Source organism: Leuresthes tenuis, unplaced genomic scaffold (assembly GCF_036924035.1).
Source record: "Leuresthes tenuis unplaced genomic scaffold, fLeuTen1.0.hap1 SCAF_24, whole genome shotgun sequence".
In the NCBI taxonomy this organism is placed as follows: domain Eukaryota; kingdom Metazoa; phylum Chordata; class Actinopteri; order Atheriniformes; family Atherinopsidae; genus Leuresthes; species Leuresthes tenuis.
In genome coordinates, this window is record NW_027325378.1 from 8,286,977 (window position 1) to 8,298,847 (window position 11,871).

An 11,871-nucleotide genomic window follows, 5' to 3' on the forward strand; every position below is an offset into this window, starting at 1 on the left:
ATTATAATTCCTCTTTTCTATGATTAATGATTAAAAAATGTGTTGAGGGAAGTCTACAGATATTTATATTGGTTATCTTCAGATCACAGGCTGATTATTCGGTCATCTCAAGACACAAAGTTGTTTTTTGTGTGATTTTCAAGTTAAGTTCATTTATCTCGTTTTCACAAGAAATCAGCCATGAGGTCACGATGTGTTATTGTGAGAAAATAGGGTTTGATTTTTCATGCTCCCTCTGTTAATTCCTAATTTCATCATTCATTATCGAGGTCATGACACTTGGAGAGGATCTATAACATTACATTAAGGAGTATGTGTGTCATTTTGTGTGCAATGAGTTTAACCAATTCCATATCACACATAAACGCGCTTTTCTGTCTCGAGATAATGATATTTTAGAAAACGTTGGCCAAGTATGGCCCTGTGATGGATAAACTCTTTCCAAGCCGGAGAAGGATGCAAATTACAAGACCTTTGACTTTGAGAAGCAGCTGTGGAGTTACAAGCCCCCTCCAAGTCATTTAAGGTGATGAGAGGGTTATTTTAATGGCAATAGCTTCCAAATGTACAGTAAGATTAAGGTCTTCATTTACCATCTGCACACACTCACTCGGTCTGGGTTCATTTCTTGTGCAGAGCTCAGAGTGAAAGTCAAAATCATGTGGCCATACACAACCCCAAAGCCAATAAGTAATGAAAGAGCAAGGCTGTATAAATATAACACAAAGATAAAAAGAAATAATTCACATAAAAAATCTGTTCATGTTATCATTGCACTTAAAGGACTATAATATAGTAAACACTGCACTTGAAGAGGAGGTAGATTTTAGTTTGTGGTTATTGTGTTTTTGCATCAGTCTGACTGTGGCAGGAAGGAAGCTGAGTGATCAAAAGCATCGGTGCTGGGATCAGTATTGAGGAAGACAGTTGGGTCTGGTCGAACAGTCTTAATTTAACATAACTGGATGAAAAATAATCTAACATCACTTTAAAAGTTGCAACCGCAAGGAATTATGGGACAGAATTATCTCTCATAAAAGATGCTCTGGTGTATCCACCGCTAAAGGGGGTAATTAAGGAAGCATTGGAGCTTGTTTCCTTAACATTTGGAGAATTTCAATAACTTCTGGGTCATTTCATTCAGTTCAGAAGGTTCTTAAACAAAATAAATTACTGGATCAGCCCCAGATGAGTGTTTCAGGGGATTAACAACTGATGGGAAGGCGTAATATTTATTTAATCTATATTTAAAACTGTTATCCAGTGTGATTTACAAGTGTGAAACATGTTTTTAAGACACAGTGGTATTCAGTGCGTTTCCAGTGGACGTAAAGATGACCGCGTTACCTAATGACAAAAACTCTACACTATTTTCAACCTTTATGCTTTGTCCTTTTTTAAGTTGGTTTCTTAACCAACAAACAGATGACAGAAAGTGTCAAAACGCCCCTCCGTGCTCAGAGTTGAACCAAAACACTGAAACTCGAACAGCTTTCCCTGACTGGGGGGAATCCAGTCTTTCCAGTTCTATTTTTGCTTTTCTCTTGACTTTGCATCCATTTATAGCAGAGTCTTATTGACAAGATTAGGCCACTTTTAACACAGGAGCAGGAGCTAACTCATGTTTTATAAGCTGTTTCTAATCGTATCTTATGCATATATAAGATGCTGAAGGGAAACTGACAGGATGGGAAATTAGAACAAACTCCTCCATAATCTTATTGCAGAAGTACTTGTTCATGTTATTCCTTAAATAACTAGATTATGTTTTAAATTCTGTGTTTGATGGCAGGAGATCATCACAATCTTTAATGTGCTGGACAGACTGTAGTGGAGAAGCAGAGCTCTACTCGTGACTGGGTCAGAGTAATCCACCAGATGTTGAGATCAGTGCACTCACCTGAATGCCAAATAGATAATTCACTAACCGGATTAACCCGACAGAATTCACTAAATCTACCAGAATGCTTTGACATTTCTCTTGATCTAATTAAACACACTCCTCTTTGTATAACTAATGTTCATATCAGGATGGTGATAATGTTATCTGAGACAAGCTGATGCATGAAAGCAGAGGAACTGGCTGTTACTAATATCCAAAAGGATGAATGGTCTTATATTAATCCATCACACAGCTGAAGAGGCCAAAGACCGAACGCCACTGACTGAAACGCCAGACAAAGACATGATCCCACCATTTACGGTCAGACAGAGTCAACTTTAACTCACCCTGCTGACCTTTGACTTGTTCACATTTATAGCTGTGAGGGGAAGGGGTCTAAGGTTTAGCTCATTCCTCTGAGGTCCGAGATTTTTCTCTTCTACAGTTACAGAAACTCTTTTTATTAATAAGATTCTTACAAATTTGAGCACCTTTTACCTGAAAAACAGCACCAGCTGCTCAGTTTTCCCAGGCTGTTCTTGTTTGAAGAATCTCGGAGAACTTGTCACAGTTCTGCTGTGGATTAAGTCGGACTCACAGTCTTCTGTGTCTTCATGAAATCCCAGACTGACTCCATGATGGGGGTCATTTGTTGCAGGATTTCCTGTTCTTTTAGTGACTAAAGATAGCTCTTTTAAGTCCAGCTTTATGAATGACACCCGTGTGTTAGATAAGAAAACAAACATCTTAAGTACTACAAGGTTTTGCACAGTGCAGTCATCATCGATCACGACCCCCAGTTTTGTCTCAATCCTGGTTTGAAAATGATGAAGAGATTATTCTATGTTGATATTAGTCATGGACTGGTTGGCTGGGATGAGAAACGGCTCAGTCCCAGTGAGGTTTAGTTAAAGGTGGTTTCTTCTCCTGCTTAGACCTTGGTTTTATTACACTGGAAGGAAAGATACAGTTTTTACAGGTATTGTTTGTGTAACAGTGATATGAGGAAGCCATGTACTGTATATTGTAAAGAGAAGGGGGCCCAGCCTAGCACCTTGGGGCACTCCTCTGGAAAGGTGACGGGTTGTGGGTGCTTGTTTTTGCCATAACATGACAAAAGAATGTGTGTTTAGTTGTGATTCAAACCAAGAGTGTGCTTTCCCTCGTCCTCCAACGGCAAATATTGGCTTTAAACTTTACTTTAACTCTGGTAAATATTTTACCTCTCCTTGTGGAGATGCAATTTCCAATTGATTTGCGAGACATTTTCTGCCTTTTTTCACAGGTTGACACAATTTCCAGAGGCCTTGAAAAATATCTGTGACATGGTTTGGTCGAAAAACAACAAAAATACAGTTCAATGGCTCCTTTTTCCACCATGAATTTACAGCTGTACTAAGACTGAAGAGTTTCAGGACATGAAATGAGTCACTCTAGGGCTCATTTGAAACTGATGGTCATAAATAAGAACAGGACAGAGCACACAGTACTTAGCCTAGGAGCTCACACTAGCACACAGCAAACATGACACAGATTACTAAATACCAATGATTACTGCTTTCCAACAGTGTGAAAAGCCTGGTCCTCAGGGCACAAAGACCTGCAATTATTCCTACTGTCCTTGGTGCAACATGCTTGATTGAAAAAGCTCTTCAGCAGGTTGTTTAAGAACCATTGATTTGAATCAGGTGTGCTTCACCAGGGCAGCATGGAAAATTAGTTGCAATCAGGACATTACGCACTAAAAGCTATGTAAGGCAAACAGTCTCCGCCCACAAATCAAGGACTGTCCAATCATTTCACAGCTTTACATTTTTTTAAATGTTAAATAACTCCAAAACTAAGTTTCAGTAACACCAAAAGTCATAGCACCCATCTCCTGAATGAGCTGAATATTTAGAAATTGGTGTGTAGGAAGTGTTAAAAAAAATTAACAATACATTTCAAATTAGTCCGATTCATACATACAGAGCCAATTAATAAAAAATAAAAGTTGTTGAGTTAAGAAACCCAACAGATTGCATCAAAACTTCTTTTCGGTTCAATCTACCGTCCAGAGCATGCACGAGGCGACAGTGGGAAGAAATAACTAACTGTAACAGGAAGAATACATCTTCTTTAATGTGCAGCGATGTCGAGTTAACCGTGCAACTAAAGTCAAAACTAGCTGGATTTAAGTCACATTTCACATTTGTGTCTCCAGGTCAGGAGGGAAATAGGACGGAGTCCTGCGACGACTTCACAGACCTCAACCTGTCCCACTGCTTCATGGGAACCAGCCTGTACGTCCGGCTGTTGCTCTACACCCGCTCCAACCTCGACTGCGGCCGCGAGATAAGCCACCACCAGCTGTCATCCCAGCCGCTCCTCGACCTTCACCGCCCCACCGCCTTCGTCATCCACGGCTACCGCCCCACCGGAGCACCGCCCATCTGGATCAACCACCTCGTCCACCTGCTGGCCGAGCAGGAGGACATGAACGTCATCGTGGTGGACTGGAACAGAGGGGCGGCCAACTTAAACTACTTCACCGCTGTGACTTACACAAGGGACGCTGCTCAGAACCTGACCGGCTTCATCAAAACCATGCAGGTGAGAAAAAGACCTCCAAGTACGTCTCAAAGAAGATATCACTGCAGCTGAGAGGTCAGATACAGGTCCAACCAAGAGGCAAAAACAGAAGTTATGAGAGTGTTTCAGGCTGATCTGCAGCAAAAAAAACATGCATTTTATTAAAGAAATCTTTGAAGAAATACGACTAAATTGAGTCTTATTTCTTCAGTTTCTGAATTTTTTCTACAACACACTGCTTCCAAATTTTGTCTTAGGTTTCTTCAATAAACAACTGTACAGTGTAATATGTAATTTGTTGTTCATTTGAGGTTGGATTTACCTCATTTTAAGACCCAGTAAGGACACGATCTTTACTTTTTAATCATGAACCGATACTTCACATCTTAGAATTGAAAGAGTGTGCTTTCTCTGTGCCAAGAACTGTGCCTAAAACGAGATAGTATCATCCCTCCAGACCACCTAAATCACTGTTGTACTCTCTGTTTAACGAAGAAGAATAGATATATAATAGAAATATCAACCATACTGGAGCTTTTATGTTGAGAATGAGAAATCTCTCCAGACCAAACTGCATAATTCCCATTTCTAATGGGATCAATTTAGTACTAAAAACCTATAAAAAGACAAGCAAATGAGTGCTGAACCATTTCTCAAAATAGAGGAAACAGACATTTGATTCTCGATAGGCGACAATATTTTAGGTTGTGAATCAAGAGTATTATAACATCCAAAAGTTTCTCAACACAGAAGAAAGAAAGTGGCATCAAAATAATAAACACAAAGTGGAAAATCCAGGCTGATCTGCTGATGTTGAAATGTGTTTAATATGTCAGAAACAGGTTAAAGGACAGAGAACAAAACATGCACCTTGAAAGTGATGGAGAGTTGTGAATCTTGTGTGTCGGCAGGAGGAAGGAGCCTCTCTGAGTTCAATTCACCTCATAGGAGTCAGTCTGGGAGCTCACCTGGCTGGATTTGTAGGAGCAAACCTGAAGGGGAAGATTGGCCGCATCACAGGTAAAAGGAAGAATCAGAATCTCTTTGTTCGCCAAATGCACAACGTACACAGGAATTTGACCTGGTGTAAGAGCGCCACAGAACACTAAATGACAGTTAACGAAGCAGAGACAAGTAAAAAAGAAGTTATGCCTTTGAAAAAAATATTTACAATTGAGGTGAGATATGTTCAGAATGATATGACCGGAAATATATGCAAGAAGACAAGAAGTGGATATTTACATGGAGATGGGGGAGAGTGCTACTGTTATTTCAACTATCTTTGGGAATGGTGGGGGGTGACTGGGATGGTTTGTTTAGGAGGGTGATGGCCTCAGGGAGAAAACTGTTCAGGAGTCTGGTGGTTTTGGTCTTAATACACCTGAACCTGCAGCCTGATGTGAGGGTTGTACACAGGGAGGAAATAATAATAAGGGAATAAGTAAGTAAGTGAACAGAGGAGTGAAAACATTTAGAAACTTATTGAAACATGTGGAAACGTAAATATAAAGTAAGTAAGACAAAAACAGAGTTTGTACAATTCTAAGCAGCTTTAAAGTGAATATCTGGTCTGAGCTCCTTTATTCTCCACCACAGCCTGAACCCTCTGAGACAAGCTTTCTGTCATTTCTTTAAGTAGTCTTCAGGAATAGTTCTCCAGGCTTCTTGAAGGACATCCCAAAGCTCTTCTTTGGATGTTGGCTGCCTTTTGTTCCGTTCTCTGTCAGATGATCCCACACTGCTTCAATAATGTTGAGGTCCGGGCTCTGGGGAGGATTCATCCCTCCATAAGACCTGTTGCCACTGATTTTCAGTCCACTTCTTGTGTCATTTGGCATAGCTCAGCCTTTTCTCCCTGTTTCCCTTCCTTAAGAATGGCTTCTTGACAGCCACCCTTCCATGGAGACCATTTCTGATGAGACAAATGTGTTGTACGTCTTGATTTTGCAAAGCAGCAGGTTTGAGGTGTGAATCAGCACCTCCTACTAAAAACAAAAACAATGAAAACATCCAGATGACAGACATCCTTCTGTCTCTCGTACAGGTTTGGATCCGGCCGGGCCGTTGTTCACCAGCGCCACACCGGAGGAGAGTCTGGACCCCTCAGACGCCATGTTTGTGGATGTACTTCACACGGACATGGACTGTAAGAAACTTACGAAACATAGATTAGACATTCATTTACAAATCCGGGGTTTGTCTGGGTGGAGTCAGATGAGTAAACGTACAGAAAAACTGGGAGTCTTAAATTATATAATAAAACTGGGAATATTACATTTATTTGTTGCACTGGAGGGAATTTTGCCATTTAAAGTGTAACCTGCAGTTTGGATTTTTGACATAACAAGAATAAAAATGAGTTGGAATTGGTTTATGCGTCGGTCGGTCGGTTTGTTCGTTGTTTGGTTGATATGTTAGTTGGTTGGTTGGTTGGTTTATGTGTTGACTGGTGCAGTTATGGAGAAAATGTTCTTAACAGTTGAACGTTCAGTTACACTTACAATTACAATTATTTCTTATCAGATGATTATTGTTCTCATACTTAAAATATTCCAGTCAGGCACTTAAAAAGATTAGAAATCTGAATCAGCCAGAAAATTTAAATCTATACTAAATTAAATCTATGCAATTCTACTAATTTGGCATCCAATTAATTAATTTGATTGGAACTTCAAGAAGAAAAAATACCATGAACCAATGAGCATGATGTTGGGTTTTGAACTGTCCCCTGAAAACAAACTTTGACTTGTAGAACACAACATCTGTGGTTTTGTAGAAAGAAATTTCCACTTCTTCTCCACCCACTTTTAATGAGCTCAGGATCTTGTTTATATTGTTTCAGTGGGAAATCTTATTATGGCAACACTTTTGTGACTACTTGTGACTATTTCCCCTCTTAAGCACAGATATAGTCCATTCAAAGTTAAATGTTGGTATCATAATTATAAGAACATATGATTTCACCACTTTTCAACCACCGTTGTTTCTGTTTGCAGTGTTGGGACTGAGAGGAGCTCATGGCCATATTGACTTCTATGCCAACGGTGGAGTTGACCAACCAGGATGTCCCAAAACCATCTTTGCAGGTAAACAAACACACACAAGCCGACACAAACACATGAATGAACACACATGCTCACTGCAGCGTCGTCTCTTTGTCCTGCAGGTAAATCTTACTTAGTGTGCAACCACCAGCGCTCGATGTTCCTGTTCTTGTGCGCTCTCAACCGAACCTGCCACCTCACAGGCTACCCCTGCTCCTCGTACACACACTTCCTGGAAGGCAGATGTCTGCAGTGTGAGGCCTTTAAACCCGCTTCCTGTCCCGTACTCGGTAGGTACCAAAACCCTCAGAGGTGCCAAAACACAGAGAATGAAGGTCACTGCCACGTTTGTTCTTCTTTTTTTATTTGTGACTTTGAACCCTTCTGTCACAAAAGACAGGTTCTGAAATGTCTTTCAGGTTTTTATTTACACATATAAAAATGCCCAAATTGCACCTGAACAGCACCACTCACAAGCTTATGGTATGTGAATCCGTAGCTTTGAAACCGATTATTGTTTTAGGACAGTTTGGTTAATGAGCAACTTGTTGCACATGATGCTGATGCCTGCACACCAGGGGGCGCTGCAGTCAGATGAAAAAAGCTCAGAAGCTGCTGAAAGTGCTGAAGTGACACAAATAGAATAATATTTGACAAATGAGCCTGTGCTCTACATGTTAAACTAAATCATCGCCACAGCTTGCTTTGCTGTTGTGGTTTAAAGAGGAAACTTTGTAATCAGGCAATATTTTTCTTTTAAATATAAATGATGATGTCAGTACTTTGAACTAAACACTGAAAGTGCCACATGTTTGCTCTCACCTGCAGGTTATAACGTCAGCCAGTGGAGAGATACTCTTGTTCGGCTCGGACAGACGAAAGTCTTCTTCAGCACCACTGGCACTCTGCCCTATAAGAGTGAGTCCGTCACACACTCAGAAATCTCACAAAGTGGGACTCACGTTCAGACCTCAAGTCTGTGGAAGAATAATCCCACCACACCACAGACAACTTGTTTAGGGAGGAAAACACGGATGATTCATTTGGTTGGGCTGACTTTGTCCTGTTGGTGGCAGAGCTCGTCTACAGGGTGGACATGGTGACGTGGAACCAGTACCTCCGCTGGGGGGTCATCTACATCCGGCTGCACAGTGGCAGGAACTTCACAGAGGCCCGAATAGACCAGTGAGTCTTTTTATTGTTTAAAACACAACAAGAAAGCATAAGAAGAAAAGTCTATTACCTTTAAATCTTTGTCTATTTACACTCAGCTACCCGAATGATGACGCTTCCTGCTGATACTGCTTTTTTAAAGACATTCCCCTCCTCTTTGGCTCTTCGCAGTAAGCGCATCAGGCTGGAGCAGTACACCTCCACGCGGCTGCTGGCACAGTTCGACGAGGACCTGCAGCACATCCAGAAGATCTCCATTCGGATCAACACCAGGAACATCATCGGCCCTCGTTACAAAATCAGGCTGCTGAGAATTCGCTTCACGCCGCTGGAAAACCCTGAGAGGTCAGCATTTACTGCTCAGCTCATTTCCAGAGAATCAATAGTTCATCAACAGTCACGATTTTTGAGAATTTTCCACAAAATTACCACCAAAACCTGCTTATAATGGTCTATATCTGATCTAGAAAGTATTCATTTATATTGAATCAATCCTAAGAGCTTGAATTAGGGCACCTGATCATCTTCTTGGTTCTTGAAGATGTTTCACCTCTCATCCATAAAGCTTCTTCAGTTCTAAACTAGTTGGTGGAAAAGTATCATGTTATAAGTGGCAGAGAGGCTGCTCACACTTGGCAGGTTGTTAAGGTCATATGAATTATTAAAACAGTTATACAGGTTCAAACTGAGTATTAAAAGAGACTGAAAATGCTACAGAAAAACACCAAGAGATTAAAGAAATGGGAAGAGAAGCTAAACAAACACATGGTGACAAAAGAAGGCAGAGAGTGAGCAACAATAGAGACAAAACTGAAGGAAGGAGACAACATCCAGAATGACATAAATGATAACCGAGAATCAACCTGACGGAAAGTATTACGTTAAAACATAGCAAAAGACACAAATAAACCCAAAACAGCCAAAAAGACACAGAACATGAATGCAAATAGACATTAAACCAACTGGAGACTCAACACACCACAAATAGACTCTGAACGCATGACTTCCAGAGTGGACCTTTTAGCCCGTAACTGTTCATTATCATCAGCATCGAACTTCAGTCTCTTTGTTTTTGTTCTTCAAACAGATTTCAAACTGTTTTAAGGTCATTTTGATGCTTTTACACCTCCATCCCCTTAATGTCCATTAAAGTAAAGAGAAAGCTCGAGAGGTCGTAAAAGTTTTGTGTTCTTCTCATTTTAATAAAATCCCACAACCCTTTGTCAGCCATAACACTATGACTACTGACAGGTAAAGTGATTTTTGCAACTGAACAATTCCTTTTGAGTACTTTTTTTAAACCTAAATTGTTCCTGTGATGCAAACTGACTGAGGTGATCAAATGTAAATTATTGTTCCATTTCTTATGTGACATTACTTTACTTTGTAAAATAAGAAATGGCCCCAGAAGGCTAAAATGGGTGTGTAAAGATGTCCCAAACAGTGGTTACGCAGGAGGTAACAGACGTGTTTTCCTCTCCATCAGGCCTTTGATGTGCTGCTATGACATCGTCATGGAGGAAAACATGGAGGTGCAGTTCCGGCCTCTGCCCTGTAACCCTCGCCTCTGATGCCCCGACTCAACAGACGTCTTCTTCTTCTATGGAAACACATGTGACTCACCCTTCAGCACGGGACCCAGTCGTCCTCTGGGTGCCACAGCGAGCTCCAGGAGCTTTAAAGGAGGCCCCGCAGACTTAGTGCAGGCTGAATGAGGCGGCACGCCTGGTTCTCAGAACCAAGAGCTGGAAAGCTGATCAGCTACTCATGTTAAACTGTGAGAACAGGAGTTATAATGAATCGATTTGTAAAGATCCACCTCTTCTGTAACTGCTAATGCAACATATCCAACTCAGAGTTTATACAGCATGTTCGGAACGAGTGTTAAGAGCCTAATCTTAAGAATATAATGTAAAAGAACTTGACACAACACTGTGAGAATATGAAAAAGATTATTCTAAAAAAAAAAACATAATAAAACATGATAAAAGTAGTCAGGACTCCACCAACCAGAACATAGGAAAGAATAAACAGAATAAGACCCGTGGTCACTAAACATTGACGCTGTTTTTACAGCTGTATACATGTCCTTTGCATTCAAAAATAAGAAAATTCTGATTTTCAATCCTGAGTTTGATGCAAAGACATTAATTCTTCTTCCGTTTCGTAAGGAAAAGCCTTCCTCGTGCATTTTACCTTGAAAACTTGAGCATATAAACTAGTTTATGTTTTGACCGTTAAACCCTTAAATCCAGTTAAACAACATGAAGAATTAACAGAAAATACACCTTCGTTATTTACATTTATTTGTATGTTTAGGTCCCTCCAACAGAGACAAAACTAAAAAACTAAAACTTCAGGTCAGTTTCCCCTCTTTGTGCCTTGTACCCGCAGCTCCAAACCTTTTTGGTCTGCAGCTCCTCTCAGAGTGAGATTAACCAAACACACTGCAAATGTAGGATATGTAAAGGGTAGGAGTAAAGCAGTAAAGACCTTCATCCGCCGGAGGAGAGGTCGCAGCTGCAGGCTGAGAACTGCTACCTCAACACAGACGCTGCTGTGATGTTTCATCTTAAAATCATGGAAAGATGCAGACGAAGGGACCTCATCGGGGAGCAGCCAAAACAACCACTTCTTCTAGGGTGCAACATTAAATAATATGAACCTACTGCTGTCTTTTTTAATTGTTTTTCACTGTTTGAAATAAATACTCTGAAATCACAAAACTGAAAAACTGTTAAGTTTATGTTTGATGGAATTAAACTAAAGGTTTTAACTATTTTCAGCAGGTAAAAGCCTAGAGGACTAAATGTTCGAGAGGTGTCAGCTTCATATTTTCACTCCTAAAAGCCTCTTCTCTCTAAACAGAACATGGCAGCACAGCTTAGGTTTGCAAAGCTGCATCTGAACAAAGCACAAGACTTCTGGAACAATGTCCTTTGGACAGACCAGACCAGAGTGGAGATGTTTGGTCATAATGCACAGCAGCACGTTTGGAGGAAACCAAACACAGCATATCAGCACAAACACCTCATACCAGTTGTCAAGCACGGTGGTGGAGGGCTGATGATTTGGGCTTGTTCTGCAGCCACAGGACCTGGGAACCTTGCAGTCATTGAATCCACCATGAACTCCTCTGGATACCAAAGCATAGCCTCATCTTAACTGTCGAAATATGCAGATAATCACCTCATGTTTAAC

General features: G+C 40.7%; 1 protein-coding gene across 1 annotated transcript; it reads left to right on the forward strand.

Moving 5' to 3' along the window:
* Positions 1–4,013: 4,013 nt before the first annotated feature.
* Positions 4,014–10,585, forward strand: lipib (lipase, member Ib). Its single transcript, XM_072379073.1, has 10 exons — positions 4,014–4,020; positions 4,086–4,474; positions 5,365–5,473; positions 6,498–6,599; positions 7,450–7,539; positions 7,620–7,787; positions 8,326–8,415; positions 8,574–8,682; positions 8,842–9,015; positions 10,157–10,585. The coding sequence occupies exons 1-10, from the start codon at positions 4,014–4,016 to the stop codon at positions 10,239–10,241; spliced, it is 1,323 nt and encodes a 440-aa protein (XP_072235174.1). The 3' UTR covers positions 10,242–10,585.
* The last annotated feature ends 1,286 nt before the right edge of the window (positions 10,586–11,871 follow it).

Bases quoted from the DNA above. Each gene is read 5' to 3' on its own strand.
- lipib (XM_072379073.1), top strand. The intron at 7,540-7,619 runs GTAAACAAACAC...TTTGTCCTGCAG, and splicing joins TCCCAAAACCATCTTTGCAG to GTAAATCTTACTTAGTGTGC. The intron at 8,683-8,841 runs GTGAGTCTTTTT...GGCTCTTCGCAG, and splicing joins ACAGAGGCCCGAATAGACCA to TAAGCGCATCAGGCTGGAGC.